Below are 20,171 nucleotides of genomic sequence, written 5' to 3'. Positions count from 1 at the left end.
CATGTAGTAACAGAGAGGGCATTTATCTTCCAGGCATTTGGAGCCACCACATGTACCCAATCACCATCATGATTAAATTGAACCTAAGCCAGTTAAGTAAGAGCTATTAGTCTCAAAAAGGCAGCTGCCTTTTTGCATCTCTAAGTGAGAGAAAGCACTCTAGCCCTCATTTCCATAGCAGAAACGTACTTACCTTAATTCATCCAATAAGCTCACCAATTTCACTTAAAAACTATCTGAAAACAAGCTTCTGGTGGCGACCGAAATTACTGACTCAGAGAACATTTCCCAGCCTGAGAACCAGATTAGAGGGTAATGATTTAATTGATGGTTGAGTGTGCAGGCGAAATGTATGTACAAAATAATTTCCCTAATTATATCTTTTCAGGGGGCTGCAAGCTCTTATTAATTGGGTTTCAGACTGTAATTACAAACCAGTTGCAGTTTGAGGCACAGTGTAAAGTGGGCCCATGCTGGTTGTCTTGGAGTGAAGAAAATATCAAAACAAACAAAAACATATTGTTTGAGATTGTGATGAAGAAAGGAATTCAAAGCCATTAAGTATTGGAGGGGAAGTAGCACTGCAGGGATGTATGTGCTTTTCTGGTTGGTATTACAGATGAAGAATTTATGGTCATTTATTTAAATTCTTTGGCACAATCCAGCCAAAGTTAAGCATTTTCAATTCCAACTAATATAAACAGAAGGGAGTGTGCATGAGCTTAACAGTGGAATCCAAAACATGACTACTTTGAACCCATTACATTCACTAAGACTTACTGCAAATTATGGGATTGCAGTCTATTTCTCCCATTGAAATTTATGGATTATCTGTGCTTAACTTAATTTAATTTGTATCTTACCCTTCCTCACAACAGACCCCCGGGCAGCATCATGTCCATTCCTAACTAAATGTATTTTGGATCTGAATAGGTTCCTGATGTTTCTCCCTCTTCAAAAATTAGCTGCAGAGTGAAAAAAAGAAACATATATTTCTGTTGTTTTCACCATTTGTGATCTTTGTTGATGCTTTTGTGACTCTACCTTACAAGAGACAATGATGTTTGAAGGAGACTGGATGCTGTGCTTAATTTGTACCAGTGTTCAATGACAGAGCTTAATCTGAGAATTCATGATTCACCACGGCAAGGACAAATATGTGACCTGGCTGAGCTGGAGCTGTTGCACCAGTGCTGAGCAGAGCTGGGGAACCTGTGATAGTCCGGCAACAGCTGGGGTACCTCAGGTTTTCCAACTCTGCTTTTAGACACTCTACTGGCCATGTCAACTGATGGGGCTGATGGGAGTTGGGGTCCAACACTGGAGTGCCACAGGTTTCCCAGTCCTGGAACTGTCTCTTCCTGGAACAAGCCATGGACTTATGGCCTTCTCCCTGGTTGGGAAGCTTCAGCCTCCTAACTGGCCTTGTGTCATGGGACCCAAACTGGGCCTATCAATGCTAGTGCTCCCGAGGGTGAGGAAGGGATGGTGGCGTCAGCTGTGATGAGATCCCAACAAAGGACATTTGTTGGTCTTAACACTAAAGACCCAACCTCCCGTCTATTCCATATTTCAAATTCATATTACTTATTGCCAATACACGTTTTTCATAATTAATCTTTTCTCATTAAATCTAATTTCTTATATCTACCTTGCAACTATTACTGAAGTTCTTCGAATGCTGCAACAGAATTTAAACTACTATATTTATTTTTCAGATATTCTTTAAAAACCTCCCATTTAGAAACAAATTCCTGTTTTGAGTTATTCTTTATTTTTTCTGATAAACCATCTAATTCGGCATATTCTGTCAGCTTTTGGATCCAATCTTGTATAGAGGGGATTTCATTACTCTTCCATTTTGCTGCGATCAAAACTCTTGCTGCCGCCGTCGCATATAAAAAGATACCCTTCCTCTTTTGTGGAATATCCAAATCTGTTATTCCCAGGAGGTAGGCCTCTGGTTTTTTATTGAAAGAGATTTTTAGCATTTTTTGCAGTTCTGCATGTATACTCTCCCAGAATACCTGTATTTTCCTACATATCCACCACATATGGTAGAATGTTCCTGAGTCTCCGCATCTCCAACAATTACTTGACACATTTTTATACATTTTGGAAAGCTTCCATGGTGTTAGATACCATCAATGTTGCATTTTTTGAAAGTTCTCTCTAATCGTGTAACAATTTGTGAATTTCCAATTGATCTTCCATAAATTTTCCCATTGGGCCATGGTTATTGAGTGGCCAAAATCCTGGGACCACCTCACCATTGACACTGTTAACTCCTCCTCCTTGACTGTCCAGTCAAGGAGGAGTCGGTAAGTTTTGGAAAGAGTTTTTCTTTTAGAATTTTACAAGATCAGATTCAAATCGGGAAATTTCTGTTGAGAACCCCTTTTGTTTGTCAGATTTAAATTTTTCAAATAACTGATGGTATTGCAACCAGTCTGAAATGTGTTCTCTTATTTCCTCAAAGTTTTTTAATTTTATTTGGTTATCTTTATTTTTTAGAAGTATTTTATATGTTGGCCAGCTTTCCTGAGTGTTTTTCCGTTTTACTGCTATGGCTTCTACTGGAGAAGTCCACCACGGGACTTTAGGCTCCATCAGGTCTTTATATTTTTCCCATACAACAAAGAGTGACTTTCTTATTATATGGTTGGTAAAGTTTTTATGAATTTTCGCTTTTCCATATATTAGGTAGGCGTGCCATCCCCAACGGTTGTCAAAACCTTCCAGGTCCAGGAGGTCTGAATCCTGCAACGTGCACCAATCTTTTAGCCAGGTGAAACAGGCTGCCTCGTAGTAAAGTTTTAGGTCGGGTAGGGAAAAGCCTCCTCTTTCTTTTATGTCTATTAAGATCAGGTGTTTAATCCTAGGTTTCTTCCCTTCCCACAAGAATTTGGTAATTTCTCTTTGCCATATCTTGAGACAACGGTATCGTTTTCATTTGTGCTAGAGAACAGGACCTTGATCTCTTGGAAGGGCCATGGTTCAGTGGTAGAGCATCTGCTTTGCCTGCAGAAGGTCTCCTGGTAGGCTAGGGAGAGAACTGTCTGAAATCTTGAAGAGACATTGCCAGTTAGTGTAGATAATACGAGATGGACAAAAGGCCTCACTCACTGTAGAGCACCATGGTATTGATCCCCACATCTTTAGAGGAGGTCTTGTGAGATCTGGCAGGCCCTCACAGAATGGCAGGAAGTGTACACGAGCAGTTGCACAATGCATTTCCTTAACTACTGGGTTACCAGAAAGTGGTCTTTACTCTATATAGAGGTAAGAATATTGGAAATTAGGGGGAACAGCTTCCAGATCAGAAGTGATTCCAAACAGACTTGAGCACCAGTATCTCTCCCCTGCCCACAAATTAAACACAGATTGAATAACAACCTTCAATAAAAGATTCAAGATACTGATGTGCATACATTTAGCCTATGAGTATTTCCAAAAGAGCTATGTAGGTCTATTTGAATTGTGTATCTTCTGTAAGTATGTGGATTAAAGTAATGATTTAGAGATGCATATTCATAGAGATATCTTAGCAGGGTGTTAACTGGAGAGAAAAAGATAACAGAATGGAAAATTAGCCCTTTTGTCTCTGAACAGCTTTGCATCCCAGATATATATCTCTGTTAAATGCAGAATAAGATCTATTATCCACACTCTGAAAACCTACATTCCTGCATTTGCTCCCGAGACTGCTTCTTTGACTGAATTTGTCTTAGGTTATTACAACAACTAAAACTGTACGTAAACAGGAAGGATGTGACACATAGAGGAAACCCTAAAGCCATTGATTTAGAGGAGCGGTACTATTAGGGACAGTTTCATAGATATTTGTACCTCCTTTGGCTGGAACAATTGCTAAGAGCTTCCAACAAGCAAAGCCTCTCTTCGCAGTGAGGGGTGAAAAATGAATGCTGTCATTTTAGAGCAAAAACAAGAACCGTCTCACTCTGCTTCAGTGCTGCCTTACAGTACATCAGGGAGTTTGGGCTGACAGTGAAATGCAGGAATGAGGTGCAAAGCTTTTTTGAACTTCTTTGAGGTTAGTGCAGTAGTTTAAGTGTTATAGGAAGACTGGGGAGACCTAGGTTCAAATCCTCTCCTGAAGTGGTCACTATTTTTCAGACTAACACAGAGTTGCTGGGAAGAACTGTGTATAATGCCTGAGCTCACTGGAGAGGTTGGCTACAAATGCACTAAATAAATGTTTTGTTTCAACAAACACATTGCAGACATTAGATTGTCAACACTGAACATTAACCGAGATCCTGGAAACATGGGCTGCAGTCCTGTGCCTACAACAAAGAGGGTACAGAGTGGCTCCTATTGTAACCTTTCCCTGACAGGCACAAAGTTCTTGGCGGTACAGGAAGCGCTGGCAAGTTGTATGTTCAAAATTATACAACCTCAATTTAAATATTTTTGAACAATCACAGTTTTCCTACAAGGCAGGTTCACGGTTGTTTTGGGGAAAACATAAATAACAGCAATTTGCAATTCCAAAACATTAAAAGTATTCTAAGTTTTACCACATAAATTAAAATATGTGACCTTCTTGGTGACTCCATGAATGAAATTGAGGCTTGTGGTTTAATTAAATTGGAAATGGCAAACTCTTCTATATATAGTCTGTAGATTATTGATCACTGTGTTAAAAGGGCAAATCAGCTCAAAGACAGAGACAAAGGCGATTCTAAATGGTTCCTGAAATGCACTTTTTCTCATTAAGGGACAGGAAAAGTCTCTCTCACACTGCAGGCACAACTTGAAACTGAGGAGAAAGCCAAACATGTCCACAATGGTGACCTACCAGGTACTTAACTACCTCTGCTTTCACAGTCCTAGGCTGACAGAGTTTTGGGGCCCCTGATAGGCTGCCATATATGGCTGATAGGCCGAGTTTGGCTTGGTCCCAGATTGGCCGCATTCAGCTTTGTGGTTCACCGAAAGCCAGTGTGGGGCTGTGGAGTGTCATGCAAGGACTGGGGAGACTGAGGTTCAGATCCTAACTTAGTCGTGAGCTCACTGGGTGACCTTGGCCCAAATGCTGTCCCTCAGACAAACCTACCTCAGAAGCGAGAATAAAATGGTAGCGAGAGACCTGTGTGTGCCCCCTTGAGCTCCTTGTGGGGCAGGCCTTGTTGGCCTTCGTAGGGTTGGTTTATCTCTAGGTCTATTCCCTTGTTCAAACTTGGTGACTTAATGCTGAACCAGTTTGTGGCAAATCTATCAGATAAGTTGAAGCAGTTTATGATAACTGTGATCTATCAGATAAGTACTTCAATAAAGCCAAACCTGTATTAATAAAAGCAAAACATTTAAATGGCAATCATGCAATAAACTGATTTATTTTTGGTATCTTCATATATCAGATATTCACAATGGTTTGTGTATCCAACTGAGCCAAGAGAGGATTTCGCAAACAGAAAGTGGGAGGTGGTGAATTTTGTAAGTCCCCCCTTTCTCCTGCAGTTCTCCCCATTACCTCCCATGCTCCATGTTCCAGGGGCTCTTGCAAGTGTCTGGGGGGGGGGAATTTGGGAGGGGACACAGAAAGGGAGTGGAAAGGAACTGCCTTCTCTGCTTTCCATACGCAGAAGCCCCTCCTGGACCAAAGAGCCTTCCATCAGCAGAGGGTCAGAATTGCCTGCAACCCAAGGAATTTGCATTGATTTTGATAATGGATGTTGACCTGTATGCATGCCACGTTATATCTGCCAGCTTGTAGTGTGGATATATGCACACTGGGATGAACAATAGTCCTCCTTTTGGGAGGAATGAATGTTAATGGGAAGAGACACTGGAGACAGATAATAAGCGCTTGAATCTAGAAATCATTTTGGCCTCAGATCACCGGCTCGGGGATCAAGGAACTGAAGGCACTCCTGCTCTTCCTATCGTTCCAAGGACTACTTAGTAGGAATACCTGCAATTCAGATTTAACAAATCTGTGTGAGAATAGTTCATGGTGCTGAATGTGACATTTTTGAATCATAAGCAGCCCTCGTGATCAACCTTGAGAAATTGGAAACAATGGGGCTTCAGCTCAAGACTTCCAGAAGTGTGTGTGTGTGTGAGAGAGAGAGAGAGAGAGAGAGAGAGAGAGAAATGGAAGGGGAGAAATGCCTGCATATTTTATGCAGATTATGTTGCAGAAAACATTACCAACATTTACAATATAAACAGAAGTAAAATGGCATTTAGCTAAAGTGCATAACCTTTTCTATTTGTATGGCTTTTGAGAAAAGTCTGAAATATCTTTACTTATTTTCTTATAATAGAAGGAAACCAGGCATTGACAAATGGATTTGGGGGGAGATGGAGCTAGCGGGAAGTGACTTCATCTGTTTATAATTAGACAGGAAAAACAAGTGTATGCTTATGTTTTACGTCGCCATCAAATGGGTTATAGATTTTTTTGTGTGTGTTTATTTGTCAAGCCAGAAGCTATATTTATAAATGCTCAGGGTGGACCACAAGAGTGGGCCTTAAAAAGACATGTTTTTCCATGGCAGTATTGGAAGACAGTAGGGAAAGGAGCTTACAGAACGGGTGAACTATTCATATGATGCATTCATGTTTATTCGTGACAGGAAGCTTGTACAAGTCATCCCATGTTTATAAAATATGTCCTATGATAGAAAGACATACAAACAGATTTGCTGGATCTGGTCAAAGGTCCATCTAGTCATTCTGTTCTCACCATGCCTAACCCCAGATGCCTACAGGAAATCCACAAGGATGACATGAGAGCAGTAACTTTATCCACTTGATTCCCTGCAACTGGTATATTGCTTTACTTTTTAATACAGTGGTACCTCAGGTTACATACGCTTCATGTTACATATGCTTCAGGTTACAGACTCCACTAACCCAGAAATAGTGCTTCAGGTTAAGAACTTTGCTTCAGGATGAGAACAGAAATCGTGCTCCAGTGACATGGCGACAGCAGCAGGCCCCATTAGCTAACGTGGTGCTTCAGGTTAAGTACAGTTCCATGTTAAGTACGGACCTCCGGAACGAATTAAGTACTTAACCCAAGGTACCACTGTACTATGTATGTTTACCTGGAAGTTAGCAGCACCATGCTTCGTGGGATTTACTCCCAAGTAAGTGTGCATAGGTTCTCAGCATTAGTCACCCTGAGTTTAATGCAGTGTCTCTCGGTGAGTAAAAGAAACATGTCTGAGTTTGCTCAGAATGGGTCTGAGTTATTCCCAAATCCTCTTTTCCATGCATGACCACACTCTACCTAAGCACACCTAACAATTTCCCTGAATGACATGTCAAACATTGGCAGATAGAAAGTCAGTCTTACTCATTTAAACAAGAAAATTATACTCTTGTCACTTTGAAAAATTAAAATGTGAAACATGGTGGGTGGGTGAACCAAATTGCAACACTGCCCTTAAATTGCTCAGTGGTGCTTAAGGAAATAATACTTAACTCTGCAGAAACTGTGTTTTATCCTGCAGATTTCCATTCCAACAGGGAACCCAAATAATGTATCTGTTGCATTGTCCTCTCCTTGTTGCATATGGTACTTGCTTATTTTGCTTCCAGCCTTAATTTATGGCTTTGATTCGGAGAAAATTACTCCACAGGTTGCTATCAGGGAACATGGAATTAAAACACTTTTAAAGCACTGAATGTGGGCTGTTTAAACATTCACTTCAACTTTAATATATAAATACAAAATAGGCATAAATTACAATAGCACAATTTCTTACGTCATTTTATTAAGAACAAAATAATTCGTACAGACTAGATCTATATAAATGAAACCACAGTACATTTTACTTGTGTTTATAAGAATGTTATACTTTTTTATAAAATTAAGAAATGTTAAATTTATTTCGCCCCTCAAACTGTTACTGCAAATCAATCATGCATTACCTCTACTGAACGAAGAGAAAAAAAGTCCATCAAACTAACAAAGCCTTGACAAGGATGTGGGTTTACGCTCCAAATTAGACACTGAACATAGATGTACCAGGACTACTCATTGAACAACAAATATTAAAAGTATAGTACAATGTCTGTGTTTCATCAAAGCAAAGTCATATTTAAATACAACAGATCTCTTTACATACTTTTGTGATGAGCCTAAAATAAGAAAAATAAAAATAAAAATGAAGGAGGACTATCCAGCATGCAACCAAACAAAACATTGCAAGTTTGAGAGATAATTATGGGTGAATACAGATTACTGTTTACCAAGTCATGTGCCTGGGCACCAAGGGTGGAGAAGCTGAGGCCCTCCAGGTTTTGCTGGACTACAACTCCCACAATCCTTGAGCGTGACGACTGGTTTGCTGGAAGTTGGGCACCCAACATCATCTGGAAGGCTGAGGGCTCCCCATCACTGATTTGCATCCTGGTGTGCTTGTAACCACTTAGTAAGCTAGCTGTGTTTCATCCTCCCACACCAGCCCTCTTTAGTGGTTGACACAAAGGTGAATTGGATGGTGTATTTATGAGCCAGCTAGTTACTTCTACCCATGGAGGTTCCCCACTTGTTTTAAAACACAGTGGTACCTCGGGTTACATACGCTTCAGGTTACAGACTCCGCTCACCCAGAAATAGTGCTTCAGGTTAAGAACTTTGCTTCAGGATGAGAACAGAAATCGTGCTCTGGTGGCACGGCAGCAGCGGGAGGCCCCATTAGCTAAAGTGGTGCTTCAGGTTAAGAAGAGTTTCAGGTTAAGAACGGACCTCCGGAATGAATTAAGTACTTAACCTGAGGTACCACTGCACTTATTTAAATCATCGTGTGGAAAGTGATGAAGCAAAGTGTGTGCATCACAACTATGCAGAATGCCCGAGGAGCGCTGTCGTCACAATGGTTTTTACCACTCCCTCCTCCTCAGATCAGGTGTAGTAGTACAGCAAGATCTGGCAAGATGAGAAAGCCAGTCAGCTTTCCAAGCAGCTACAAGCACACCGTGGCGTGTTTCCATTTGTTAGCTACCTGTATTCCCTCTGCAGCGGCCAAAGGAAAACAGAAACAGTGAGGAAATGGAAAACAAACAGAGGGAAAAAAGAGCCTGGGTGCTTACAGTCCATCTTCTATACGTGCTTTGTCCGCGTGGTTTTTGTTAGCTTATTTAGCAGTGGAGGTGTGCATCCGTGTTGCCCATCCTTCCTGAGTGTGGCCCCATCACAGTCCTTTGGATGTACACAGTTCATTTCCCTTCACGGAGATGGAGGCCCTTTGAGAGAATTGCAGGACCCAGGCTTGCTTCCAGCTGCAGTTCCTTGCCCAACCCACTGTATTAGAAACAACCTTTTAATGCAATGCTTGAAGATAGACCACACGGAATGCATAGTTCCATTAATATCACACCTCAGTTTGGCACAACTTATTTCTTTCAACTGTTTTTTTTTTTGTGCACTATAAAACACAATTATGAAGAAGGAAGCAACTATTAATGACAGGGGGAACAAAAGTAGAGTAGACGTTAATGCTCTCCCTTTCCCTTTTTTTTTTGTATGTAGTATTATTCTGTTGTGGTTTTTCACAGAAGCAGCTATTTTTTTAAAAAATGGACTGTATGGCAGAATTCTTTCCTTATGAATACCACTGCCATTATTTTTCCAATTTTACTCTGAGGCACAGTCATTTTATAGTACATTGCTCTTGACAGAACGAAAGAACAGTGTGATAACTCAGGACGTTTCTGCCTGCTTTGGTCCATTTTAAGTTATGCCTACTTTTAACTTTTCTCCCTTCCCCATTCATTAGCCATAATATATATATATTAAAAAGGCTGTACTTCTAAGTGTTCCTGAATACTGAGCATTGAGAAAAAGATAGCTCCAAAATAAGTATCCCACTGATTCCTTTAGCCTGGTTTCCTGCAGTTTAGGAAGGCTTGCCGTCTCTCCCTGCCCTCTAATATTTCAGAAGTGCTGCTATAATCTCCAGTGCTTTCAATGATGGCATGATTCATCCCACTTTTAAGGACTTTTATGCATGCTCACTGCAAATGGAAAAAAAGGATTTGAAGGCTGAAATCCTGTCTTGGGTCCCAAACCCTTCCATGGGTAATGTCAACATTAAATTTAACATGGAAGTAGGCTGAGGTCTCAGGTGTGAGGACAAGCTCAAGTAATATTTACCAATGCTAATTATTATGGGACACTCCGTGCAGCTTAATTCTGTGACTATAGTCCTCACATTCAGTTAATACTTCTGCAAAGAACAATGAATATACCTCTCAAGTAATCCTAATGGGGAGAAGCGTTCTGTATTTTCACCTGGGAATTTGACATGTAGCAGCAGAGGGAGTCAGAAAATTCCCCAAATGTTCATAAAAAATGGTGGAGCAGGAAGGTGGGAGGAACTTTATTCACTATGGATTTTTAAAAGCAAACCTAACCATTCCAACCCTCCCCCCAGCCCTTGTGTTGATTAGAATGTAGATATATGTGATTGTCCACATAATCTACAAACTGATACACACCTGGATATGGCAACAGTGCTTACGAGATGGTCTGAGGGCTGCCTTTTTTCTTTTTAAACCTTTTTACAGCTGCTTTGATCAGCTATTAAGTCCACTGTGGCTGTTCAGGTTAAAAAGCCTTCAAAAATGCTCCCAAGAAGTGACTGTACGCCATACCATGCAGTCCTTCCTGGGGAGTTGTACATAGAAAAAGTTGGCTGCCCCCAGCTATCTTTTTCTGTGTAAACATTTTTACCTGTGTGGCCATGAGGGACTTGCTTCCTGCTCTCAGGAGCTGTAAAATGTTAAAAAAGAAAGAAAGAAGCCATCAAAGAAACCTTGTAAGTACATGTATATTTATTAAAGGTAAAGGTACCCCTGCCCGAACGGGCCAGTCTTGACAGACTCTGGGGTTTGTGCGCCCATCTCACATCTATTGGCCGGGGGCCAGCGCTGTCCGGAGACACTTCCGGGTCACGTGGCCAGCGTGACAACGCTGCTCTGGCGAGCCAGAGCCGCACACGGAACGCCGTTTACCTTCCCGCTGGTAAGCGGTACCTATTTATCTACTTGCCCCCGGGGGTGCTTTCGAACTGCTAGGTTGGCAGGCGCTGGGACCGAGCAGCGGGAGCGCACCCCGCCGCGGGGATTCGAACCGCCGACCTTTCGATCGGCAAGCCCTAGGCGCTGAGGCTTTTACCCACAGCGCCACCCGCGTCCCGTATATTTATTAGGGTTCCTTAAAAAAAGGCAAACACCTATACGTAAATGATACACAGACCCATTCCATTTACATGAAACTGTCACAGGATGGATATAGTCTGTTCTGTACTTGAGGGCTATGAGGAGGCTACATGATGCAGGAATTAATCTTTTAAAAAATGTATCTGTGACTTCTGATCCTAGATACTGTGCCTAAAAATGGCATAACAAACAATGCTCCTTTAGTTTGCTTTAAATTGCAATGCATTTCAGCACAATCCGTTACAGTTTCTGTATTTCATATGGCCTGCTGTAAAAGGAACCAATTGCATAGATATCTAATTCCATCCAATGGGTGGAATTCAAGGTGGTGCTAAGGGGGGTAGACATGTGGGGAATGAGGCCAGCTCACACAGTGGGACTTCCCCCATCTCCTCCCCTGTGCCCTAATATTGTTCTGGAGGTTCCTCAATCCTTCAGAGCAAATTTAGGAGGTCCATGGGGGTGAGGAGAAGGAGGAAAGTCCCATTCTGTGATCAGTCCTCATTCTGTGCATGCAAGAACTTAGTTGAACCTTGCCCAGTATCATATTGGAAACTATTTTCTATAATTGCCATTATTTTCTTCTCTTATTCAGGAAAAGATATATAGCTAGAGGAAATGACTGGAATAAAATTAATTTGCAATTCTTACTGCTTTTATTGTTCTTAACTATTCCTGTTTTAGAATGGGCTTCGTTAAAATATACTAATTTGGAGTATGCGGCTTCACGTGTGCTGTGTGGAAATCCTCATGACACCATCAAGAAGATAGTGGGCTAGGAAAGAGCTACAAACTCTTTCTGCTGTTGGCATTTTTACCAAAGAAAACAAGGCAACAGTAGGCGATAGGAAAGACTTCGAGTAATTCATGTTTCAGACTTGGATGCTTTTGCAAGCATGCGCAGTTGTACCCAAGCATGCCAGAAAGCAAGAAAAATACAGATCCCCAGCTCCACAACATCCCAGAACCGTTTTGGTCCAATCTGAAAAGGAAGGCCGAATTGAACCCAACCCAAAAATCCGAATTCTATTATATTACTATGCAAGATTTAACTAATAATACATTGCAGATGCCAACTTGAAGTATATATGGTTAACAGGACAAGATTAAGTGATGGTTATGGAAATGATTTATTCTACAAACTTGGAACAGTTATTTGACAACTTAATATGGATTCACAAACAGAATATAAATATTTCATCTAAGTTTTTTAATGACTACACAGTGCTCCCAATAGCAGAATGACTGTGGCTTACAAGTGTATTTTTGATTTTTCTTTTTTACTTAGTGATGCCCATTATTAATATCGAACATTCTATGCACTGGCTTTTCAGATTGACAAAAATACCCAACTCCTCACTCTCAAGAAAGGTAACAAAGATGTATTGGTCTACGTATTTTCCATTAAGGGTCTGATAGTCATTTCACATTTTGGTTTATAACAATCTCCGCATACCATGTAAAAAGTGCTTTAGTGGTTTGTTTGTTTGTTTTTCTCCAGATGAGGTGTTGCTGCTGTGTTGAAAGTCTCTCTCCAAGATTTGCTAATTGGACTACAGTTTATTCGGCCTTCCCCAAAGGGAGATGACCTGGGGATCAGATTTTTCAAACCATTTAGGATCAGAGCTGCAAAGCAAATATAACAAATTTGAATTAGGCCAAACAAATTGTAATCTAAATAGCAAAACTTGCTAAAAGACTACCATGTCATAAAATCAACAAGTCTGGCCATACCACAAACCTACTTTATTTGCTTTCGATTTGAATGCGTGCCTGGAGAAGAGTGAAGTCCACAGGCTTTTTCACCAAATGTTTTTAAACCACTAGAATAGGCCTAATATTGTTGTATATTCTTTTTAATCTAACTCTTATATTTGTTTCTTTAATCGTACTTGGGTGGTTTCCAATTGTCAAAACTACTCAGTGCATGACTCATTCCATGAGACCCAAATTCTCAAAATGCTATGGATGGGAGTAGCTTGTAGTTTTGTTGTACTGTAGTGAAAAAGAAATGCAAAAAGTGGAGAGAATCCAAAATGAACCCAAAACCAAAAGAGAGTGTTTCTCAGGACGTTGAAGAAACATATGGATTTTATTTTCGCAACAGCCTGAAGTGTTTTCGGCCTACAAAGGTATGGAGAACCTTTGGCCTTCCAGATGCTGTTGAACTACAACCCCCATCATGCCTAGCGCTTGCCGGGGCTGATGGGAGTTCTGGTTCAGTAACACCTGGAGGGCCATAGGTTCCTCACACCAAGTGATGACTTCTTCAGGGGCTGTAAGAACATATACAAATTGCGTATGAGCCTATGTATACTTTCTTAAATTGACAAATGGCCTGCCCATATCTCTGTTCACATTAACTGGCAACTGGAATTGTTGTCTGAAGACAGCAAATGGCGTCTTTTCTAATGAATCTCACACAGGTGTTGTTAATTTGTGATAAAAATATCAAGGACTTTCACTTCTAAACATGACAGTGCAAAAAAACCAACAACCCCAGGGGCATGTCTCCAAGTGTGGAAGGAAATCCAAGTCTTCTTTAAGCCCACGTGGCACCAAAGTCTCTAGTTTCAATATGCACTCCATTTTTTATTCATGTGGTGTATTATTGTGTTTTTGTAGCCCTTGAAGAAGACCTTTAAACAGTCATTGGCCAAAACACGTTGGGCTGTTCTGAAATGTGCCCCAAGGCCAAGCTACACCGGACGTGTTTACAAATGTGTGGTTTCCATTTCTGACTTTTAGTAATTCTACCTCCAAAGGGTTCCAGCTGTCTGCTCCACATGATCCTGACTTTTGGAAAGAAGAAGAAGAGTTTGGATTTGATATCCCGCCTTTCACACCCCTTAAGGAGTCTCAAAGCGGCTAACATTCTCCTTTCCCTTCCTCCCCCACAACAAACACTCTGTGAGGTGAGTGAGGCTGAGAGACTTCAGAGAAGTGTGACTGGCCCAAGGTGACCCAGCAGCTGCATGTGGAGGAGCGGGGAAGCGAACCCGGTTCACCAGATTACAAGTCCACTGCTCTTAACCACTACACCACACTGGCTCTCTGTGAAGAGAGTCTGTGAAGGTTCCTGTTTTTCTTCTGAATTCTGCATGCTGGTCTTATACCTCATCTATCTTGTTCTACAGGAAAAATGATATGAGATCTGTCTTTGTTCAGTTGTACTTTAATGATTTCCCCCCTTATTTTTTCCTACTGTACAACTGCATTTTAAAATTAATAAGACACACAAACACACAATTATATATTTCTTCAGCACCTTGAGACACGTTCTCTTTCGGTTTTGGGTAGTGTAGTAAGCCCTGTGTTATTTTTAAAATCTATGGTGCGGTCAGTCACAGAGGCACAGTACTGCTCTCTCGGTTTTGTGGGGGCAGTTGCCACTGATGGTTAAAAGGGATATGACACACAACTTACTGGAACTTCTGTATCACTATTGTATTGTAATCCATACATTATGAAAACAAAAACTGTCTACTAATAGTTTGACCACTGACCTAATGGGGTTAGGTATATAAAGTGGGGTTAGGTATATAAAACAAAGAAATTCCATTTTTTTTCCACCTATGACAATACTTATCACAATAAAATGTTTTATTTTCCATGCATCTCAAAAAATGCATTATGTGGGTTAAAACAACACGGCTAACAATGCAATTCATTTAAGGAGTATAGATGACAATATGGGTGTTACAGATAGACATGGGTATCTATGTTAGAATCCAAACTACAGAAAGCTTCAGAAACAAAAGTACATTTCCATCTAACAAACAGAAGTTTTGCATCTTGTGGTTGGGATTAATGTATTCTGGGGTTGGGAAAGCGGGTGAGGGTTAAATAATGGAATTGAAGGGATGTCTTTACCCCTTTGGACACTCTGCGGAATGGCCCCTGAGAAAATGGCTAAGAAAGGGTTCAACAGGAATGCCAAATTTCTGCTGAATAGGTTAAAAGAGTGAGGAAGCCTCTTCGGCAGCCATCCATCCGCAGAAGGCCCGCATAACATTTCTGTGGAATAGGGCCCTAAATGAAGACAAAAGAAACAGAGGAATCTAATTGTAACTTGAGGAGAGCTTTCGACTGCATGTCCTGAACTCTGAGGACGTTTTTAATTCCAACATAATTTGAGATCCCTCTGGACACTGGCGTGGACTTACATTATTACCAGATAATAAATCATTATTTCTGTCTTGTATATAAACATAACCATAAGCCCTGTTAGTAGTTTCTTCATATGTGTAATCCAGTGGACACCACCATCTGTAAAAGACAGACGTAATCCAGTACACAAGGATGTACTGGTATATGTACCCAAAGTTTTAGATATTATAAAACATACGCATGATATATGGGTTTACCTTTAAGTTGGAAGTATTTTCACATTGCACTAAAAATAAAATCTCTCGGGATCAGATTTCACTTGATCTCTACATCAGTCTTGCTTTAAGCTTCCGGATTCCGATGTGTCTTAAAAGGATTTAGTCTAAGCAAATGGATTCTTGTTTGAAGAGGGGGGAAAAGGTGTTTTCTCCAGCACTAGGGTCATTTTAAGAGCTTCTAGCATAATAGAAAAGGCAGTGTGTCAGGCGAAGGAGTCTTACCTCTGCAAGCAAATGCCAGTGAGCGATGGGCTTCCGAGGGTAGGAGAGCATTTCGTTCCAGTGGTCTCGCCCAAGGCTTTCCGCATCGTTGCCTACTTGACAGACTCCAATGACCTCATTGTGACCTACACTGTGAAAAGGTTCAATAATATTTATTTCTTAAAATTTCACATCCAGGAACCGTGTAATTCAAACCCTCTCCGAGCAAGGGTGAGCATTTGGAAACACATCCAAGGACTCAAGTTGACATGGCTTTAAATGTATCTTTTTGCACTTAATACTAATGGGACCTGAGCAAGCATGAAGAGGAAATTTGCACAGAAAATTCCTCACTCCATAGCAGGGGAGGAAAGGGTTAATTAAACACACCCACACCCCCGTTTGTTCTGATCCCATTAATTATCAACCTCCTTTAGCAGATGCAATTTACAGTTACTGTTGTTGTTTTTTTAAAAAAAACCTTCACGTGATAGGCATATACCTATCTAGCGGCATGTGTATTTTGGTGTTCAGGGAATGGAAGTTTAATTCTTCTATATAAATTAGAGCAGGCGGAGACAACTGCAAGCCCATGTAAAGGTATAATGACATTATTAAAGTCCCATTTACTGTTCATACTCTCAACATTTTCACTAATTCTAGGGAACATGTTGTCAGTGTGGACCCACCAAAGCAGCTTCTGTTGGGTGAAGCCAGAAAGGAATGCTATGTGTGTGCTAGTGTTACACCTCTCCCTTGCTACTGCACCTAAATCTATACTGGGTTCTGGTGTATCCCTAGCCTGGAGGCGCCATTTAAGATATCATACCTCCAGCCTACCAGGAAGGTTTCCCATCACATGAGGCACAAAGCACACACAAACTGAGGCAAATGAGGAGAAAGAAGACTTGCCCAATGTTAACTGATTTTCCAGCCTTCGAGATTTCACCAATGAGCAGATCCAGAGAACAGCCTATGATGTGTACAAGTTCTTAGGCTATCACCTCTCTTAACTGGTCCGAAACGCCAATATTTTTAAGCACTCCAGTAAAGGAGTTGGGGAGTGTGACACTCCCAGCAGTCCCTCACAAGGGTCTGCCTCCAAATGGTCACTAAAGTCAGTTCCACAGCTGCTCTACTGAGTCCAGATCTCTCTCAAAATACCTGCTGCTATCACCTACTGGCTTATATTACCTCAAGTTACACATGCACCAAATGCATGGGATGAAACATATTTATCTGAGAATCCACCCAGATGTGAATTAAGGAACATAGCATGCGGAACAAGCAGTCTTTATATACAGAATCTGAATAGTTCCAGTTTCCCAACTTAGCATGGCTATCTTAGACTATCCTAAATTCTTTTAAATATATGATTTAATATCTCCTTCATCCCATTTCTCCTTTGGTCTCTCTAACTCTCACAGCCACACTGTCAACCTACACTCAGGGCCAGATTTAGGTTTGATGAGGCCCTAAGCTACTGAAGGTAATTGGGCCCTTTATATGTCCAGCTGTCCTTTGTCAACAACAAATTGTCGCTGTTTTTTGTGTTGAATATATGCTATATGGTAATTTATGGACCTAATCGGTATCTAAAGCCATTTGCACTTAACAAAATATGTACTTTATCAAAGTAATTGTTGAACTGAAATACAATTAAGAAGAAGTATATTATATTTTGGAAATGTACATCCAGGTTTTTTTCCCTTTAATTTTTTTGGGGGCCCCCAAGAAAGAGGGCCCCTAAGCTATAGCTTGTTTAGCTTATACATAAATCCGGCACTGCCTACACTCTCTGTCCATCACTCATTCTAAGTCCACCCAAATCCATTTCCCTGCTGCCATTCATTCATCCCCAGCTCTTTTGTCAAAGGGAGATCTTGTTTCTCCTCTCTGGCAGTGAGAAGACAAAACCAACTACTGTCATTCGATTTGATTAGGTCACTAGTCTGAAGAGATGTCCAGATATCTCACCGGTCATAATCCATAACGGCTATAAACAAGTTAATTTGGTCAATGTTTTCTGGAGGGACATCAAAGACTATGGCTTCATTATAAACAGGATTAAGGGTGTTCCTCTTAGTGGAAGTCTTCCTCTTCTTCAATCGTCTCCCTTCACACATTAGTGAAACCTTCACGTAGGGATCTGTGTGAAGGACATAACAAGCATACTGGTTTATTTCAAAATAATCACAAGTTTAAAGCAATAACGCACCAAATTTGTTTCTCTGATACCTTTTCCTTATAATCTTGTCATTTGTATTTTAAATAAAAGTGCTCTGGTCCCTGGGGTCATGAAGAGTCGGACACAACTAAACAACAACAACAATGTTCTACAGTTAATAACCTCGCTTTCTGTTGTGTCTTAGATGACACTATTCATTCATGGGGGAAGATTTATACCCCAATAGGATCTCCATTTAAAAACTACGGTTGATTTAAAATACTGAATTTGTTAAAGGACTAGAAATATGCAATAAAATATGCCACACCCACAACCCAAAATGAGACAGTCAAAACCTGTAGTGGCACTGTACTGCAGGATGATGTCTAGTTTTCTGCCCTCTGTTGACCACCGTATCATGGTGCAAAGTAGATGGCAGAATCACAGTTTTGCCCTTCTTCAGTACATATGATGACAGTGTGTGGTGCCTCCAACTCAAATGCTTCCAAGAAGCATTGGAAATAAACTGGGGTGGTTTTTCTACCCCAATTAAAACAGCCATGTAGTTTGGTAATGGGTGGAGTGCGTGTCTTACCTGCAATTTCAGGTCGGTTTGGGATGTATTTCTACTCTGCAGAGTTATTTTACCCCTGACGCCTGGCTATACTTTTGATTAATTGTGTAACAAAGTACTGCTGACAATGTTTTAAAAGAGGATCACTGCAGACCCCTTGCACATTTTTGCAAGGAATGTGCTTCTGGGATATTCCACTACCTCAGTACAGAAAAATACTGATGAAATGGTTCAGGATCAAGTATACTTTCCCCCTCTAACAAACTACTGCGTTTATAGTACTCAAAGGAAAGAGTATGCTAGGATGGGCATATGCTAAACTTGCATGATTACTTTCTAAATAGTACATTAAAATTAGAATGAAAAAACATTCCTACCTGATGCTCCTGTTATGTCCATGGCCTTCAAATTTCTAGCTTTTATTATAGTAATAGTTAGTCTACCAGCAGTTGGAAGATAGCAAAGTGAAAACATCAACTCGCCAAGATCCACTTTGTCCTGTAAGACAATAAAATACATTTGGAACAGTATTGAAAATGTCTCTCTGCATCAGTTAAAATGTCCAAAATAAATTTATGTTTGCCATGATATAATATGGATCTAAAGCAAGGACAATGTTTGTGCCCACTTTTCACTCTAGGGACTCAGCTACATTAGTAAAAAAAGAAAAAGAAAAAAAGCTTTGGATGTATTATAAACATGAAACACCAGAAAGCACAAGAGAGAAAAATAAAATTTCTATGCAATTTTTACATAACTTTTTTTCCTTTTGTTATAATGAATTAATTTCTGACTTATTTATAGCAGGATTTTTTCCCTCTGTGTAGATCCACCCTGGCACTGCCTGTCCTTGTATCTCAATGAGGACCACAGCAGGATATCAGAATTTAGCAGTCAGCAGCCAACTACTTCTGTACGTCACTTTTCTGATGCTGTCATACATTCAAATGTTTGTGTTGTTACTGCCGTAATACATTCCAGCCATTATTTTTTAACAGATGCGATATGTACATTGTTTTTTCCTCGAAGCCAGGCAACATTCCATGGCCATTGAGCATGCTATGTCCTCGCTGGGCTTTCTGTGTGTTTACCTTCCTAATTTGTTTTCTCAAGTTTTTCTGCACTTCTGTACCTTGCTCTTGTGTATGGCTTGTGCTTTTGGCTATAGAAGGAACCACCCGGGAAGGATTAATTATTAGTATAAAGTACAGTTAAACAAAATCTTCACCTTCAGAGGCAATATTTTGTGAGGTACTGGGTGACATTCAGCCAAATAACTGCACAATGAGAATGATTCACCAAGCGAGGGAACAAGGTTGGAGAAGGTTGCTCTGAACCATTTCAAGAATTCCTGAGGCCTTGCAAGAAGTTCCTCAGGTTTCTCAAATTTCATCCCTCATTTCCTGTAAGCATAGCTGCCTGCTAGAAGCAAGTCATTATTATCTGTGCCCCAATAACCAACCATTCCTGCCAAGCAGATATGCAAACCGAGAGGAAAGGCTGCCCTACTAACACTAGGAGACATTTTATTTTAAGTAAAATTTCACGTTTGTATTCTCTGAATCATAAGAATCTTTCCCATTTGGTAATAAAAATCTACACTAGGAAAGAAGTCTCTTTTTAGGGCTGTTTGATTATA

At 40.5% G+C, this 20,171-nt stretch overlaps 1 protein-coding gene across 5 annotated transcripts in view; it reads right to left on the bottom strand.

The window, feature by feature from the left end:
• Positions 1-7,720: 7,720 nt before the first annotated feature.
• The window catches only part of SYT9 (synaptotagmin 9), an 89,998-nt gene continuing 77,547 nt past the window's right edge, over positions 7,721-20,171 (bottom strand). Inside the window, exons 4-8 of one of the 5 annotated variants that reach the window (XR_014217209.1) lie at positions 18,910-19,030; positions 17,769-17,940; positions 15,813-15,942; positions 12,659-15,234; positions 7,721-9,283 (exon numbers count right to left, since the gene is read on the bottom strand). Coding sequence is in view for 3 of the 5 variants with exons in the window: in XM_082214292.1 (XP_082070418.1) it covers positions 15,127-15,234; positions 15,813-15,942; positions 17,769-17,940; positions 18,910-19,030 (531 nt within the window). In the remaining 2 variants the exon portion in view is untranslated. Of the gene's footprint in view, positions 9,284-11,185; positions 15,235-15,812; positions 15,943-17,768; positions 17,941-18,909; positions 19,031-20,171 lie in introns of those variants that run through there. The other 4 variants (XR_014217210.1, XM_082214290.1, XM_082214292.1 and 1 more) reach the window with 4 other exon arrangements.

The sequence above is a fragment of the Podarcis vaucheri genome, assembly GCF_965113315.1.
Source record: "Podarcis vaucheri genome assembly, chromosome: 1".
NCBI lineage: Eukaryota > Metazoa > Chordata > Lepidosauria > Squamata > Lacertidae > Podarcis > Podarcis vaucheri.
The sequence above is the reverse complement of the archived record's forward strand: the minus strand, read 5'-3'. Positions and strand labels throughout refer to the sequence as shown.